The sequence below is a fragment of the Urocitellus parryii genome, chromosome 1 (assembly GCF_045843805.1).
Source record: "Urocitellus parryii isolate mUroPar1 chromosome 1, mUroPar1.hap1, whole genome shotgun sequence".
Classification (NCBI taxonomy): Eukaryota; Metazoa; Chordata; class Mammalia; order Rodentia; family Sciuridae; genus Urocitellus; species Urocitellus parryii.
In genome coordinates this window covers 233,997,573-234,016,915 of record NC_135531.1, presented here as the reverse complement: position 1 = coordinate 234,016,915, position 19,343 = coordinate 233,997,573, and the positions used below count along the sequence as shown (strand labels likewise).

The window sequence follows — 19,343 nt, the reverse complement described above, 5'->3', positions numbered from 1 at the left end:
TCATTTTCCTCCTTCATTAAATGTATATTTTTAAAATATTTTAACCGTGCTTTGAGATCATTGTTTTATCACATACCAAACCTCTGGCCTGGAACCTTATGACATTATTGACTGAGCAGGAACTTTGTTAGCCATCAGGAAAGTCTCCAAAACAGGATTTGTTGAAAAATGAGAATTCACATTATCTGGAACTAGAATAAGAGTTCCTGCAGTGCAAGACTAAGTTTTCTAAATAAAACAGTTTTTAATGTCATTTATTTTCAGCTGTTCACATACTATCTTTTATACCTTCTTGTCTTTCCTTTTATTTTTATAAATTCAAATTCCATCATAAAATAAAACCTTGGACTCCCAGGCTGTTTGGGGGATTTGTGTGTGTGTGTGTGTGTGTGTGTGTGTGTGTGTGTGTGTGTGTATGCACCCATGTGTTTTCATTTCTTTTTCTGCAGTGCTTCCTCTTACTTGGAAAGCCTCTTTTGTGTATGGACATCTAGGTACAATGTCACCAACAGAATTGAGCAAGTTTTGTTTTTCTAACTTCTGTACCTCTGGCAAGCCTCACATGGGCTTCTATCAGTGTAATGGCATCTTCAACTTGAGCCAAGTGCAGGTTATTAGGTTACAAGTGCCAAAAATGATGAGCCGTCTCCACACTTCATCCAGCATGAATAAAAGCAAGATTGTAAAATAATTATAATCTCTTGAAGCAGAGCCAGCCCTGCAACCCGAGCCCATCTTTCTTCATTAATTTGTATACAGTTCTTATTTTAACAGGACAAACTTTTTTTTTCCAGAGGGTACTCACATGGGACTGCTGAACCAGCTGTACAACTTTTATTTTGAAGAAAAAAAGTTGAGCCTCAGAACAGGCTGTTTTAAAGACAGGGAGGGACTTATCCTTTCCGAGCTTGACCAGCATGTGGAAGGAGCGCTCTCATGGCTGCTGCAATAACTTAGGGAGCTCCTACCTGGGTGACACTTGGGGTAGGCAGTTTTCTGTTTGTTTTGTTCTGTTTCCGAGGGCCCGTATGCTCCTCTGGCCCATATCAACGTGACTCTTGGTGGTTTTTGCACACCCTGCTCTGTGGGGGAGTGCCCCAACGTGCCTGTCTTATGTGGCCTCTATGGACACACTGCTCAGCTGGCAGAGAGCAGGGAAGTTTTCTCCCAGCACCCAAAAAGAGAAAGAGGAAACCACTTTTTCCTTCTGGCCTCCTTGCAGCACGATAGATCAGGATAAGCTTCCACATTCCCTCCCTGGATTTTCTGGAGTTGCTTCCAGGAAGAAGTTCAACTTTCACCTTTAAATGGATGACCACGTCACAATCAGGAAGAAACATCTCCAAAGACCCATCTTTAGGTGAGTAATGTTAGTCCCAGGTGGCTCAAGGGCTCTCAGGAACAATCCTTCCTCTCCTTCATCCTTAACGTGGGGATTTGCACAGTAAGATACAGCCAAACAATGAAGAATGCCTGAAGTTAACTTTGTGCATGCTGAAGGAGTCCTTTTATTTTCTATTTTCTGAAACTCTGTACTCAAGCTCTTATCAACTCCTCAAAATATATTTAAAAAAAAATCTTAACTATTCAAGCACATGAGTGACACTGCACTGGAAAAAAACTTTTGAAACATTATGCAATCCCTCACTGTTTCTGAGGGCTGTGGCACAGCCCTCCGAATAGGAAATATTATGCTTGGTTCTTTCAACTGATTACACTCAAGGGCAGTATTTTAGTGCTGCAAATGCTAGATCTTTCTGAAGTAATGTGTTGGGAGGTAAATTTGAACTTGAGAGCTACTGTTCTAGAGTTCCCATTTTATAGCTCATTCAGGAATATCAGACCAACAGTTCAGGAAATAATGGAGCAATAGGAAAAATTGTACACTGTGGGAAAAATCTGTGGCCAGGCAAAATGTGGGTAAAGATTAAAGTATTGAGCTAAGGTTTTATTTGGGAGGAAAGGACACTCTCTGTGGGAGAAGAAACTTCTCCATTGATTCTTTAACTCCTGATTCCTTAGCTTATGTACTTTTAGTAATTTTAAAGTAGCTAGAAAATGAACACAACAATTGCTTCCTCATAAAACAGATTTTTTTTTAAAAAAGAAAGAATTATATATCAGTTTTAGGTTTTTCCCAAGGCAATATTCTAAACATGTAGAGATACTAAACATTATCAATAGAAAGTGTTAAAGTCAAGTTGCAACCACTGGCTGTTGATCTAGAATTAAATACAGAATAATAAAGTATATGGATGGAATTCCTGGCATTCTGTGGTTGTTACATAATGAATAATAGTGGACTTTAAAGACTATAATTATGTTAAGTGTGACTATTTTTTGTGTATTAAAGATTTCTACAATATTACTAATAAAAACAACATACTTTCATAATGCTTAAGACATAGGGCTAGTGCAAATTTGTTTTAAATACTTCTTTGACCCTAAATTATACTTAAGTTAATACATATGCTTTTTATGATTTTATTTATTCAGTACTGAGGATTTAAACCAGGGCATCATGCTAAATTCATACAGTGGATTTAATATCACAATCTGTACCTACTTAAATATGTATTTGCAAATACTATGGAGCAACTGCAGTAAATAATAATAATAATAAATCCAGAATGGCTTCCCAAATGTGAATTCACCTGCCAAATTTCCTCAAAACTTCTCCTTATCCTAAGTAATTAATCTCTACTTTTTCCCAAGTGCACATGTGATTTCAAAAAGGCAGGATATTTGCACTGATGATTCCAAATTCAACTCCAATAAGATACCACTCAAACAGACCACCCATTGTAGTTTGGGAAGGCAAGGTACTGGAAAAAAAAAAAAAAGGTCACCTAGCCATTATTGCTGATGTATTATCCCACTGGGGAGTACTTGGGATTGAGACAGGTGGTCTCCATGCCAAATTCACACTCAGTCCTGATGAATTGTATACTTAGGTGCTACTTGCAGGTGTATTGCAATCTAACTACACTATATGTGGTGGTTGACTTTGATAGAAAGAACAGATCCTTTGTGAAAATTGATATTCTTTGCCCAGATAACTAGAATGAAATTTAGTGGATTAAAATGATGGCTTCTCGATACTGTTAATCTAAAAGAGAAAAGGTAGCTACCAGAAAGGTTATATCAGAAAATTGTTTTAAAACAAAACTAATGAAAGAAGGTCAAGGCTAGATGTGGGAATTGGGAATTTATTGATCAGCTGGCACCTTGACAATTGGCATTGCTTTGATTAGGGTTTGATGGGGATGAGGGAAAGAGAATTGGATTCAAATAATTAGGCACCATTCCTCAGAGAGAATTTTGGCTGATACTCAGTAAAATACAGCCTTGACATCCTGAGAGCTAGTTGTACTCTTTGGCAAGCTGGTAAGTGGATTAGGCTTGCCTTTGGCACATTTGCTTTCATTGCATGCCACATTTCATTTTCTTTATTGGCTTTCTTGGACAGGTATCTTGTCCCCTTGTCTATCCTGAACTGCCTAGTGACTCACATTGAGACATCTTTCTCAGGCTTGACTTTTCTGGTCAGAGATCCATTTACCAGACCTTTCCTTCTTATTATGTCCTTGTCTGTGCTGTACTTCCTAAGGGACTTGCACATGGGTTATCATATCCACTTGATTAGCAAATGTTTCACTTGTGCTAGAGAAACCAGTTACAAAATTTAAAAAAAATTCAAAAAACAAAACAAAACAAAAACAAGAACCACAACTTGGTTTCTTATACACAATTCATTTAAATGTCAATTATTGATACAGATCAGCTCAGGGATTTTTGTTTGGAAATATCTGAATTTTGACACCATTCCAAATTTCTCTATATAAGCTGCTTTTTCCCCCCTGTAATTAAACACTTGCATTTAATTCAACTCATTTGGTATTCTTTGAGGGACTTTGAGCTCCCTAGACATATCATCTAGTACTTATGATGGTACAGTCAGATGATGTGCCACAAAAGAGACAATAGTGTCCTGGGAAAGCAGATCTGAAGAATAATTAATTTGCATATCTAAATTACCTGAGAGAGAAGAGATCAAGAGGTTTACTTATTTCTTTAAAAAGTAATTAAAAATCAACCAATAGCATAATTTCCCTAAATTTCACAAAGTAGAACTCATCCCTCAAGTGGAAAAAGTAAGGTGAGAGTTTTGGAGTAGATGGTGTTCATTTAAATTCCATGGCTGAATGAGATACCAAGAAGTCTGGGAGGAATCTGACATTATTCAGATACAGTATCTAAGAATGTCTAGGCCTCCTACAGTAAAGATTCCCAGATCATCTCACATAGTTAGTTACCGATCTATTTTTAAAACATCTTCCTTGGACATTTTAGATTCATATTTTCATATCATGTCTGTAAGGCAAGGAGAAAAGGCATAGTTCCTTTAATCACTAATCAAGGAGCATCTATATCTACCATCTTGCTTTTGTATATCATGCAGAACTTTGGGATCAATGAGACTACTCAGCTCTGAGCATTTACAATTGGTAACTCTTGAACACATTTTGTAGCTCTTTCTGCAAATGCTCTTAAAGCTTAGGCTTGTCTAGATGAGTCTCCTTTTACTCAAGAGAAACACTTAAAGTTTTATCATTTTCTAAGAAGAAAACACATCACAAAAAGTATTTTCATATGTTTCAACCAACAACACTGAGTTCTGACCCTAGGCACTTACATAATCAAATTAAATAGATCCTTAAAATCCAAGGTGTAAACCAACACTTAGTATTAAATGTTTTTCACGGACACCTGACTTCAGGCTTTTAAAAACTTCCTTTTCTATATTCCTAGAGAAGTTTATCTCTGGCAATTATAATAATTTATCTTTATGCAAACAAATCATCAGTTTATGTTTTAATATTATATATAACACATTCAAGTGAAGAACCATAATGTAACTTCAGTAGAACTATAAATGAAAACATTTCAATCTTACTGTATACTCATATTGTTTAGTAAGTTTTCAATATACACATGCTGTAAATCAACCTTAGATTGTGATATCAAGAAAAATCTATTTCTCCTCAAAAAAATATTGTACCTGTATAAAGACTTTTCATCTGAATTTTATATCCATGAAGAGTTATCTGGGATTTTACTAGAATGATCTCCTCCAATTTGATTTGATATTGCATTTTTTTAAATTCTATTATGTGTACCTTTGCACTTGTTGTTTCAAATTCTTTCTAGAAGTAAAGAGTGAAAAAAAAAGAATTTGAAAAATAAATGGAAATGATTTTTACAGGCTAAACTTTATATGGTGTTCTTTGGAACCAACAACTTTTTGAACCTTTTTTAGTGTTCAAAAGTTATCTTTGTGGTGATTTTTCATTAGAAGTAACACTAAAAAGTCACAAGTAATATCCAACTATGCAAATGGTTCTTCATCAGCCCTAACATTGAGGACTCGTCTATTAATCTGGGATCTGAGACACTAAAGTGTTATGCTGCCAGAGCCCAAGACTAATGAAAATCACATTGGGATCTTAACATCATTTAGTACATGCCGTTTCTTTTCTTTATGTGTTTTCAAAAGTTTTATTTTTACAAGTATCTGTTAGTGGTGGAATTCTGAGAGTGTATTTGGCAGACATATTCCTTTCACACTGAAATGTAGAAAGCAGTAGAATGGAATAAGAAAGACTAGAAAAAGAACTTAATTTTGTTTTGGGGCCTCCTGGGAGTGGTTAGTGGCCTGTTGTGGTGTCTGAATTCTAATTTCAAGGTTAAAGATTTATTATTTATATAAGAATAGAATAAGCCATGTTGTACATTTATCATAAATATCCATTATATATTTAAAATCATAAACGTTTCAGAGTGGAATCATTTTTGTCTATTCATTCACTAGCTCAATATAAAAGCTAAGCTGAAATTGCTAACATGAAAAGACAACACCATATTTCAGATTTTTATACATGAATAAGGAGGAACATCGGACTGACTGCCATAGTGCTTTGGGGATAATTTTTAAAAACCTGAACAAATAATATAAAACGTAAAATTCACTTCAAAATGTAAAGAAATCATGATACATTTTTGGATTTTTGTTTTGTATTTATGTTTTTATGATTCTCTTTGATTTAAGCCTCTGTCTAACACCTTTCTCTCATCAGAAGTACATGCTTTAAACAGAGAAAAAAATGGTACAAAGTCATCCAAGTGAAAAGAAAGTACATAGAAAAATAATTAATAATGTGCTGATGAAGTGATATAATACATAAATATCCCCTCTTTTTATGCAACAAGTTTTCTCATAGGAAGCTCTGCCAATCAAATCTGAAATAAATGTAATTCTCTCTTTATAAAAAATTTTTTTACCAGTGTTTGGCTGTAAGATAAATGGATTGGGAATTTGTTTAGTTAAAGAAAAGAGAGAGAGAAAGAGAGAGAAATAAGGAACATGAATTTACCTGTTAGGGTAACATGATCATTGTAAATTCGGTTTTAGAGATTAAAAAAATGTGAATGATGATTTTTATACAAGTGATGATTAATTGACAAAACAAAGCAATTATATTTGTTATTTTTCCTTGTTATTAGAGTGAAAAAATACACTTATAAAATGAACATAGGATAATGAATATAAAGTTTATAACACTGTAGGGCATGATACTGATTAATAGAAGAACACATTTATTTTATAGCAGACATGTTTATTAAAAATTAATGTTTTTTGTTGAGCTCAGGGTGTTATAGTGCTGCGAGTTAAAGCTCCTTTAAGATTTATAGCACAAGAAGCAGACACAAATTGGTCTTTAAAATAAATTACAAAGACCAAAACAAAAACACATTTGAATGTAAGGCAAGTAATGTTCAACATGAAAAAAATTATCAGACCTTACTATACCTATTTATTTCTCTAGTTGCAAAAGTACCTTTAAGTGGTCATCATCAATTGATAAACTAATTTGTTATACATTTTAATGTAATGCAGTAAGTAATTTACTCACTCCAGTATTATTTCATTCACAGTCAACACACATTTAAAATTTCTCCAATAAACTTACCATCATTAGCAGCAGCAGCAGCAGCAGCAGGTATTAATATTAATACTAAGAACTACCTTTCATTGAACCCTTATTGTATTTGTAGACAAGTCACATGCATAGAATCTTCAGGGAAACTCCAGAAAGAGGTATGAAATTGACAATTCATGGTTTTGGGTGTAGGAGGATCAGGGAGTAGTTTGAAGCATGGGAAACTATGCAAACCTCATTGTCTGAGTGGGGATGCTGTGTTTATCTGGGGTGCTGGTGTGATTTAGAAATGACTTTTCATATAAAGATTTGGAATGTCTGAAATGAGGAAAATCAAAATATTCAGGTACAACGATTAAATAGTTTTATATCATCTGGAAATTTTTATATTTTGAGTAATCAGCTTTTTATACACAGAAGGAAGGAAGGAAGGAAGGAAGGAAGGAAGGAAGGAAGGAAGGAAGGAAGGATGGATCAGTCATACTGTGGTACTTACTTGAAAGATGATCTGTAGGTCCAAAGGGAGAGAGTAGTTTTAAAGAAATCTGCAGCATTTGTAAACTCAGACTCTTCATTTCTGTGACTGGACATACATAGTTTTGACAGTTTGTTCTCATGGGAAAGCTTCAGTTTATTTATGTATTTGATTACAGTCACTTGGACATGAACTCTAATTGAGGAAAATTCAACATTTCCTGAATCGGAGCTGCTGAAAGTGGACGGGCAAGTTAGTTCATTTGAAGGAAATGATGATAATACTTCATATTTGTTATCTGTGTGGCCTCCATGCCTGCTCTGTCGAAGCCCTGCTTTTTGTTATGAAGAAGAAGCATTAATTCTGAGTCAAAGTGATGTTCACTTTTAGTGTTTTGATGACTCCAGACTTTGATGTTTTAGGATGTAATTTTTAGAAGAATTTACTAAACAGATATGCAATCATTAATTATATATTTATTAACCAACTGTTTTATAGACATTAAAAATTATGGGCTTTTACTATGGAAATCACTTCAGCTTTGAATATATCAATATTGACTTTTCAGGATCAAAAAGTTCAAAACTAATTGGTTAAAGATCAAAGGTAATGAAAAACAGTAGGGCTATGTCAGCAACACATGAAAGTGACAATCTCAGGATTCCTAATTGAGGAAGGAAAGGAAAATCCCACTAGGCCAAGTCACTCCTAAATTACATCATTTATTCATACTTTGGATGTGAGCAGGGATAGGGGGCCCACTTGTTTGTTAAAGAACTCCAGTGAATGTTATGTTGCAGATGCTTAGACCCAAAACAGTAGCTGTGTTAGAGCAATGTGAAACAACATTCAAAGAACAAAAGGGACCTGCTCATGTCTAGGCCCACGTATTGTGCTTTTGCTGTCTAGTTTAGTGCCATCCAGTTGTTTCTGACTGTAAGATCCGGTGGCATTTTATCTATATCTTTTTATGGCACAGACCCCTTCATTTTATCATAATTTCTTGATAGAAGTAATTATACTCTCTCCAGACAACCTCTGACATTCCTAAGGCTAAATCAACATTTAATTCATCTGTATTTCTCATAACTTTTAGGAGACATGTGTTTCATAAGTAAGTACTAAGCCAAGTCTTTAAACTTAAATACCTGAAGGGTTCAGTTTGGTATTATAAACATGTGAAATAGGATTTGTGAGGAACAGTGGTGATCAGAATTAAAAAGTATTTACTTTATCTTTTTTTTTTTAAAAAAAAAGAAAAACACTGAAAGACTAAACAAAATCCAGCTGCACACTGCTAGCTAGTGACCCTTGACATGAATGAATGATAGGATAAATAATTTATTTTGTTAGATCCACAGAGTGGTCATCTCTCTGTTTCTAGGGTGAATGGCAGCTAGTAAAGATTTGCTGGGAATTCTGGCAGCTATGTCCAAGAGGATTACAGGGAGAATGTGTATTTTGTTCTTATTTCTAACATTTGTTCATAATGATAAAGCAAGTATTCTCCACCACATACATGTACTGATTACTTATATATAATTTTGTAGCATTAAAGGTAAAGATGATACATAGTTTTTGAATGAATAAATGGATGTGTATTAACCTTGACTTGGTTTATTCTAGCATCATGAAAATTAGCTCATTCTACCTTCAAACAACTATGACTTGTTAGAGAATAATTTAAATTGAAATTTATCTTCCTACCAATACAACTTTTTTCTCCTTAGTAGAACTGGAACAAGGAGGATCCACAGTCTTTCAAAGGATAGCTTTTCAAACAATGAAGACAATTGTGTCAGCTTTGCTATTAATAAATATTCCCCAAATATCATGGCTTAAAAGTACCTTAGCAGGTGGGTGGGATGAGTGGTTCTGCTGGTCTGTGTAAAAGGCTTGGGTGATCTCAGTGGGGCTTTCTCATGCACCTGGGCCAGATGTGGGTTTGTTGTGGGCTGGGTGATAAGGGGGTTCCTTGGTTCCATGACAGCTTTCTTCCATTGTGTCTCTCGATGAGGCTATCCCGTAGGCTAGCCTGGACGGGTCTCATTATAGTTGTGGGAACTAGAAACACCTTTTTAAGATTCCAAGTCTGATTAAGTTGCTGCTGTCCCATTGGAAATGTGAAGTCAGAGGGCCCAACCCAAAGTGGGAGCAAAAGGACACTGTACAACATAATATCAGAAGATAGAGACACAGAGAAGCACATACGATTATGGCAGTTAATGCAGTAAATCTTCTCTGATGGTGTGTGTGCTTTTTCTGGTTTTATTCTTTTCTTTAGTTCATCTATTGTTCATTCAGCCACTGAAGAGACAGCATATAAATTGAAACTTTCTTTCATGTTATAAACTGGTCAGGGTGACTAGTGAGGATAGGAAACAAATATTAACAGAGCAGAAGGTCCAGATGACTGTCACATGGGCTGTGGGTCAAATGTGGTTCAACTGACTTCAGGGTCACAGCATGCCTGAGATTCCTGGTTTAAAAAGTTTTAATAAGTTAAAAGTCTTACTTAATTGCCTAAAAAATGAGCTCTTACCCTGATAATGACTGCTCACATTTCCTGGTTCCTTTAGGATAATTGATTTTCACCAAGTGTCATGCTAGCACACTTGAAGAAATTCATTATTTTAATAGAAGCTGAATGTGATTTATTGCATAATTTTGGGCAATTCAATCCCATTTATAACTAATACTATGACACAGAAAGAAAGCTTTGTAAATAGTAAAAATAAAGCCTCCTTGTACATTTGAATTTGATTCAAGTCACATCCATAATGTGTAATCTCTTGGGATTGAGGTTTATTATCTTTTTAAAAAATTATTTATTTATGGGATAGATGTATGGTAATGTTTTCTGTTTTACGGAATCCTCCCAAAACCACTATAATAGGTAAATATTTTTGTAAAAAGCAACAAATTATATAGCCTCTCTTTTGAATCAGTGATTAACAAAATGAATCTGTTTGTTATTGACATTAGAATGGCAGCTTACAAAACACCAACAAAATCAAAATAAGCTTCTGCAGTTTTTGCCACAGAGATTCTGACTCACTAGGTCTGAGGTAGAAAGCTTTGGCGTATTTCTAGAAAATTTCCATTTTGTGCTGATCCAAACTGAGATTTGGTACCTACTTTCCTTAATGGTATAAATAATATATAATTAATCTTAGAAATGGAAGAACAGAGTAATCTGGAAAATCTTTTAATAACATCAGCATCATTGTTGGAAATTAAACTTTCTTTCCTTCCTTCCTTCTTTCTATTTTCCATTAAAAAACTCTTTTAGGTTCAGGGAATTTGTGAACATAAAGAGGGTTAAATTTTCTCCTTTAAAAAGTATTAAGCACCATTTTTAAATGATATAGGTCAATTAAGAACAGAAGCAAACTCCCATGAACTCCAAAGCAGTGACTCTCAACATTGGCTATGTCTTGTCATCACTGGGGTTTTTTTAAAAATCCCAATGTTCAGGTGATATTTCTAACCTCTTATATTAAAATAGCTAGGTGAGATCCAGGAGTCAGTTTTTCTCAGACTCCCTCATCTTCTAGTACACAGACAAGTTTGACAGTTAAGCCTTAAAGAGAAGCACATAGAATATGCAGTGTAGAATACTTGAAGGTGACCTTCAAAGGGGAAATGGGATTTTGAGAGGGAAAGGGAAGAAGGATAAGGGCATCTGGAAGATGGTATAACATGAATAAAGCTTGGGAATATGGAAGTGCCTGGAGTGTTTGGAAAAATTTTGAGAATAGAGAGACTCCTGACCAGCATAGAACCTTTCATCTCTGAGTGGAGAGATGTGTGACTGAAAGTTTTGTTAAAGAAAGACATTCAAGAGCTATGCTGTATGGATCTTGTAAATATGTGCTGTCACCCATGTGGTCTAATGTCAAAAATGATAAATCCAATGAGCTGAACTCCTGAGCTCAGCATTTCTAAAATGCCCTTTTGTCATAGAACATCATCCCCCTGAGATATCTGAACAAAAGCATCACATAAGTTTGGTTAATCTGCTTGTCCTGTTCATTCATCTCTTAGGGAATTACAAAGCATATTAGAAGTTTACAAAGCATATTAGAAGTTTTTCAGCAAAAGTTGAGTTTATCTACTTTGAAACATCTCAAAACTTTCCAATTATGCATAATCCTTATTAATATCCCTAGAAAGTAGTATTTCAAAGAAACACTAAGTTTCCTCCCCTAGATTTTCCCCAAATATACCTCCTTAATTTTTCTGAAATTTATTTCCCTACAGCTCGTATTTTTTCTTCCTTTAATAATTTCTTATTTATATTATCTGAAGATAGTCTCCCCCCCAAAATTTTTCCACAGTTCACATTTTTCATCTCCTCTCAGAGAAGCTAGCCAAACAAAGTTGCCTAGTTGAGAGAGTAATGTTTTATTACATAACTGTAATGGTGTGAGTTTAAAAAAAGGAAGAAGAAATATTTTGAAAAGATTGAGAAACAACGAACAATGTCACATTATTGAAACAGCTGAGGGTAAATTAAGAAATAACAGATGGAAGTTCTGTGTGGATTATCACACCCAGGTGTCATTGCACACAAGCTTGGCAGCGTATTACCTAGCTCTTGAGCCTTTCTCTACATTTCATCCTGAAGAGATTTTTTTTTCAAAGCTTTACCCTTAAATTTACAATTAGTGAAAAGTGTGCAATTCAAAATCTGCAAGTAATATGTTTTGAATAATGATAGTGTTGTTGTATAGAGCCTTAAGAACAAAGGATTGCCATTACAGATTTTATCTTTATAACAGACAATGTTAGGAAACTTTAATGCATATACCAGACCAGCAGTATAAGTCTCTTTGAGGCCTGGTCCATTAGTTCTAGCCAAGGAAATGATTTAAATTTCCCCAAATACAATTTTTTTTCTATTTAGAATTGCTTAATACTTAATATTTTTCTTCTAGAGGTGGAGAAAGGGGAAAAACTGACCCAAAGTAAATTATCACTGTCATATGATTTACTGTGATGAGTACACAAACATTGATTTGTCACGTCACATATGATGCACATGCTAGGAATTTTAGGACATGAAGTACTGTCTCCAGAAAAAAATAAAGAAAGGAGGGAAAAGAAATATCAAGTTCAGGCTTTTGCTTTGAAAGTGTTTCTAAACAGAAGAGATTTGTTGCTCTCAAAATATAAACAACATTTTCTTATGCAGCAGAAAGACCCTTGAGATAGTGAAGGATGTGGCGTCTAGGTTGTGCAAAACTAGAGCTAGATTTCATTATAATTTCATTAGTAGAAGTGATTAAAATAATAATCCGAGTAGCCATCCTATTAATCTATATTTTAGGCGTTGCCTTTCATGAATTTTCCAATATCCAAAATGCTTAATATTCACTTTTTAAAATTTAGTGTAATTGTGGCCATTCTTGAAGGACATAAAATATTTTACTTCATTGGAATTTTTTTCTGAACTATTATACTAAGAATTTATTTTCTGAGAAGAAAAATCCTAAGTCTGTTAGGCAAATCATATAATGCTCTTAGAAGTTCATTGTTTTCTTTTTAAAGAACCAAATATTTAGAATATTTTATGTGGTAGATAGTTATAGAAACACAATTGGTTTAAAATTTCTCTTCTTGATGCTTGCTTTAATAATAACCTTCCAAAAATCAGTGCTAATTGAAAAAATGGAAATACTTTCTGACCACATTCTGGGAGCTAAACAGCTATACTAAATTGATCTTTAAGTTAAATATTATATAAAAATTCTTACTGATTCATCTATATCAGCTTTTAGATAAATTGATTGTGGAAGCTGAGCAGCTAAAGTTGAATAATTTTGATCAGTGCATATCACCTGGATAATTTGTTCTGCTTTATCTTTCTTCTATCTAGCAATACATTATTCCCCTCTATGCCAATTTAGCTCAGTGGGCAATTTAGCCTCCCTTCTCCATTCAATGGAAGCTATGTCAATGCAGAGCTGGTGAAGGGCCTTAACTTACATTTAGTTACTTTTCTTCTCCTTTTCCTTCTCCTTCTATTTTTTCTGATATAAATGTCTAGGTGACAATATGATGCTGCTCCTTTCCATTCCCTGCTGTTTTCTTCCTTTATCCTTTCCTTTGCCAGACATCAAAATATCTAGTGTTTCTTATGTGAGATTCATTTGTTATATACTCAAAAAACTAATGGTTATGCCAATTAGTTTGTTGTTCTACCTACATCTGTTAAATATTGGAGCACTTAAACAATGGGTCTAAATCTGAGCAGAGTAGCCTTAGAACTCCCAGGAGGAGTATTGCTTCTGGATTTTTCCCTTCAATAATAGGACTCTTAGGGAAGGTCTGGAATTCCACATTGAAGACTCAGCGTACAACACTTAGGTGATGTTTCTGTAACTTCCTGAGTTACTCAGACATATCCTTTCAAAATAATTTTCCCTTAGATTTTTGACTCCAAGTAACAGTTCAATCTCTTTTCTACTCATTAGTCTTTTAAATGTCGATTTTATTTCTTATTAACTTCTCTAGTCCCTTACAGAAATGTCTCTGCTATAATCTCAGCTATCTTCTCTTAAGTGATTCCTAAATTAACATTTGAGGCTCAACTCTATCCTAAGTAACATTTTGCATTTCTTCCCATGTCTTAGACAGGACCAACTGATAACCTCCTGATATATGATACTATTCTATCCAAAGAGATTCATAACTAATACCTACTGTTCTGTAAGAATAAGTTCCAAATCATATGTGTGAATATTCCTGCAAACTTTGTCCCTTGAAATGCTAGTGCTCCCTGAGACTCAACAGTTCACACCCACAATGACACACTCAAACATAAACACACAAACCTATACATTCCCAGTAAAATGATGGGATTCCCCAGAACTGTATGTTTATGCTAAATGAAAATATCTGAGAGAAAGATATAATATTTAGTGTTCTCTTAATTATGAGGGAATTTCCTTTACACTAAATCTCTGCTAATATAGCAAATTCTTCAGTAAACTATTGTTTGAGAAATATGGCTTAGAGAAACAGCTTAACATGGCTGTTTTGAGCCTCTTTGTTGATGGCTATTGAAGAAAGCACAAAATATTTTCTTATACTTCTAATCCCCTTGTCATTCAGACTTGAAATCTCAGTTTTGATGCCTCGTCACTTCTTGTCTTCGGTAACAAAACAATAGTCCGGTTCTTTCAATTATGTTCATATAAAATTTCTGGTTTCTCTGTTCTTCTCTTTGTGCCTCTTTACATCAAAGCCTTTTACCCTGTCATATAAAATCTCGAATTTTGCAAATTGCGCTTCTAATTCCCAGCCTCCTTTCCACAGTTCCTTGGTTCTGGAATTAGCAAATAAGACACTAATGTTCTGCCATGGTTTCGTCACTTCTGTAATTTGCACTGACCCTTCATTTCTACCAAGTAAAGGTGAATCTTCTGGCATTCCTAACCCTTTATATCTACTCTCCATCTGCCTTACCTCTTTTCTCCTTTCACAATTCCTGTGCTCAAGTCATTCTGGATGACTCGCTGTTCCCTAGGACCTGTTTGTGCTTCCCCTTGTCTACTTTGCTTTCTCTGCTTCAATGCTGCTCCTCAACTCCTGTCTGAACTATTTTCTATCTTTGTTGTACAAGTCTTAGTTCAAATGCTAATGTTCTGAAATTTTTCCAGCCAGATAAGCTTTTTTTTTCCTCCTTATTTTTGGACTTTAATGGCAATAGTACTTTATGTGTAGCTGTGTATTTCTGAGAATATTTGTCTAAAAAATTTGTGTTAATTGAATGTGTGCCCTATTTCCCATTCTTACTATGAACTTATTGATGAATGATAACTTGTCATAATCACACAATAACAGAATAATCAAGTTATAAAGACCTTATTTCTCGTACAACTCTCTTATTTCACAGATAAGTGAAGTGCTCTAAAACATTGATTGCTTATCCAGTTCTCACAGCTTGTTAGCTCTAGATCAAGACTAGAACACCATCCTTTGGTCTTTCTAGCTTAATTTATTTGCATTTTTTGCTCTTCTATCCTGTAGAAGTAATAACCACTGAACATTCAGTATATGCCAGGATTTTACCTACATCACATCTAATTGAAAGAGCAATATGAGTGTGGGCAATAGTCTTCCCATATCACAGATGAAGAAACTGAAATGCAGGGAGGTTGAGTTACTTGGCTAGGTAGAGGAGTTGAGAATTAAAGCCAAGTCCACTTGCTTCCAGAATCAAAGACTATGAGTAAAAAGAGCTATGCAGTTTACAGTGGGCATTTGGAACAGTCATCTTAGGATCCTGAAGATTTGCATAGCCATCCAAGAACCAAGTCTCAGGATTTAAAATGACTTTATTTAGTTGTCGGGGAATTATAAGTTATAACCACTGTGTAATATGACTTCTGGAATGGCTAATGCAAAAACTGGATATTTACCTAGCTCTGGTGAGATTTTAGAGCAAAATTTCTCAATCTCAACACCACTAACCTTTTCAAACAGATAATTCTTTATCATAGGGAATAACTTGTGAATTGTTAGACAGCTTCCTTGGTCTCTATTTCTAGAATTCCAGTGGCATCCCGTAGTTGTGTAGAAAAAAAAATGACTCTAGGCATTATCAAGTGTCCCTATATATTTACAAAATCATGCTTAATTAAGAACCACTGGTTTGGAGTAATTGAAACTCTAATGCATGTCTGGTGGAGCTAAAAATAAGCTCAACTTTGGAAAACTGGTTTGTATTGTTGGCCACAGTTAAATATATGTATGTCCAGAAATTCTACACCCAACAGAGAATACTATTACCATATAGTCCTCAGAGACCTGTATGTAAGCATAGTCTTAGAAAGTATTAGTCATAACAACTCAAAACAAACAACAACAACAACAACAGCAGCAGCAGAAGGGATACAACTCAAGGAAGGATGAACCAAATACACATGCAGCTGATATCACAATGTATGCTAATATCACAATGTATGCTAATATCACAAACATAATATTGAATGCAAGAAGCCAGACACATGACTTACAAACTCTATGGTTCCATTTCTCTAAATTCTACAAAGAGTAATACACAAGACAGTGGATAACCCTGGAACCATACTGGAAGTGACCCTGTGGTTTCTGGGTTTGAAAATATTCTGGGTTTTGTTGTTTTGTTTTTGATCTGGATTCTGATGACCTAAGTATGTTTAATTTATGAAAACTCACCCAGCTGCCACTTACGGTTCATATACGATTTTCAGAATGAATATTGTACTTTAAAAGTTAGTAAAAAGTTAGAGGGAAAATAATCTCCCTACAGCAACTTCAGTTTGAAGGAAGACACAAACACTTCAAACTGACCAACTGCAGATGAAGCTTCAGGGAACACCTGATGGTGGTGTTGTGTGCAGGGTGGGAGGGGGTTGAGGGGGCTGCAAAGGTATGAAATCAATGTCATGGTTGTTTTCTGTGCCCTGTCACTGCAAACACATCAAAGGAATAATACATGTGGAAGACAGCTAGAAGTTGATGAGCATGAGTTGAATTTTTAAATCCTCTATGTTTACTTACATATCCTGACAGTTTTATTATTCTACATTTTTAATAAAAGCAATTATACTATAATAATGAAGTAGAGCTTGAGAAATGGAAATGTTTTGCTTAGATTGACACAGGTCATGGGAGCTAGCTGAATTATTCTATTACACAGTCATCCATTTACTGTACTGAATTTTTATGTGTTCATTAAAGAGATACTCCCACATTCATATTTAGATTGCTTAGTTTTATTGGTATAGCTGGGAACACTTCATAAAATATACATGATTCTTTTAAAATAAATTATACCCTAGTAAGTATTTATTTATAGTTTCAAATTGTGAGTGCATTTTAAATTGTAAAATTAACTGAATTGCTCCTTATAGAACTTTTTCATAGACTCATTCTTACAGAGTAAAAATTTAAAAACAACTCCCTTATATATTATGAAATAAACTGTTTTGAAATATCTATTCTGAGGCTTAAAGAAAGCAGGAAAACATGCCACTTTTTTTTTACCCTTCATCTACATTGAAAATTATTATTTTTACTATTGATTCTGATTTATCTATTTGATGATATGATTTAAATGTCTCTATTATGAAGGAAGAAACATAACATTTAATTTACATTGATATTTTTACCTGTTGACCATATGGAAAGTATAATTTTAATGTTTCTGACTACCACAGTTTAGTAAGATCAACAAGACCGAAGACAAGTCATTAACATGAACTTAGATTCTTACCCCTGGGGTACACCCAGTGATCCTTCCATCCAATCCATTGCTATGGGTGGGAGAGTAGGCAAAGGGTATCCACAGGTCTATCTGACAATGAGAACATGACTATTTCACAGTCCATCATTTAATACTGTGTTTGAATTATTTATCATAGTTTACAGCTATGCATCTACTTCTTTATTTGTTTAGTATCTGTCTTTCCTCCATAATCTATCTTCTACATCCATGGAATGGTAATTGTTCATACACATTCTCTATTATGACTTGCACAGTGTCTCCTATGTAATAGGTGCTATATATGTCCTTATTGAGTGAATGGATAACCTCAGTGAATTTTTTTAGAGGCTCAGGGCCTATTTAACTAGTTATCTAATTTGAACACAATAATTGAGGTTAATCATTGAATCCATCAGTCAATTCAGATAGAAATTTGCCAGTATGTTATTCACAAATCTAGAAGTGGAGCTGGAGTCAGATTTAGTAGACACTGTAAGACATTTGCTAATTTAAAAAGGGGGACAAAGATTAAATTTCAAAGACAAGAATAAAAGGAGAAGGGAAGTACACCATAGAAAGTGTATTTAACTATGAAATGGGGCTTCATAAATCTCTGCCAAACTTATCTTTGAGATTTTTCCCACGTATTTTTATAACTATTGCTTCATGTGAAGAAAACATTTTTAAATTAAAATTAATAAAATGTCTTGAACAACTCTCAGTGAAGACAAAGTGACAAATCTGCCTATACTGTCTTCTGAATGCAAAACTTGAAGATCAATTTTTGACAACTTTATTGAAAAATATGCAGAAATTAAGGCTCAAAAATAGAAATTGAAATATTTTAATTGTTATGACAGAACATAGTCCTGATATATGACCACTTTCCCTTTTTATAAATAAAATACATTCACTTAGTTAAAAGACTAACCTATCAACTATATTTTCTATAACAGCACACTGGCATAAGTTAAACTAAAACTATTTTCTTTCTGCATTTTTTCTTTCTATTATTATTTTCCCATTTCCTGATTATTTCTGACAAATTTTCCATATATATCAGAGAATGTTAAAAAAAATGGTCTGCTCTTATGTTCAACATGCCAACCATGCAATGAACTGAAACTAAGGACTATTTTTAAAAATATTCCTGGATGACTGAAGGAAATAGCCTTCTTGGTGTCCAGAATTTTGAGCAAAGCCATTGATAATACATACTTGTTGAATGAAAGGAAAAATGATGAATAATAAACAAATGCTTAAAATATGCCATGTTTGGTCTGCTGGAGTTACTGGAAATCTACATTTTTACTGTCAGCCTAAAAATCTAAAAATAATTTGACTGCTAATCAAAACTGTCCCCTCAGGTTTATGCTAAAGATGAAGCCTACGGAATAAATGCTATAAATTCAAAATATTTAAGGCTTGGTCCCTGAGAAATACTCTGTAAAAGATTTTGGAATTTAGACCAGGTTTGAACTTTAATTTGTTCAACTTTAAAATAAAGAGAATACTAGTATACCATATAGGGCTGAAATGAGAACAAAATGAAATAAACATATAAAAAGAACACAATACCATGTTCAAAATATTCTAGGCACTTAAAAAA

The 19,343-nt window shown here is 34.2% G+C and overlaps 1 protein-coding gene across 1 annotated transcript in view; it reads left to right on the top strand.

Annotated features, from left to right (window-relative positions):
* The first annotated feature begins 914 nt into the window (after positions 1 to 914).
* Pde1a (phosphodiesterase 1A) overlaps positions 915 to 19,343 on the top strand; it is a 242,213-nt gene continuing 223,784 nt past the window's right edge. Inside the window, exons 1-2 of the mRNA XM_026392032.2 lie at positions 915 to 984; positions 1,223 to 1,360. Coding sequence (XP_026247817.1) covers positions 1,308 to 1,360 — 53 coding nt within the window. The 5' untranslated portion in view covers positions 915 to 984; positions 1,223 to 1,307. The remainder of the gene's footprint in view (positions 985 to 1,222; positions 1,361 to 19,343) is intronic.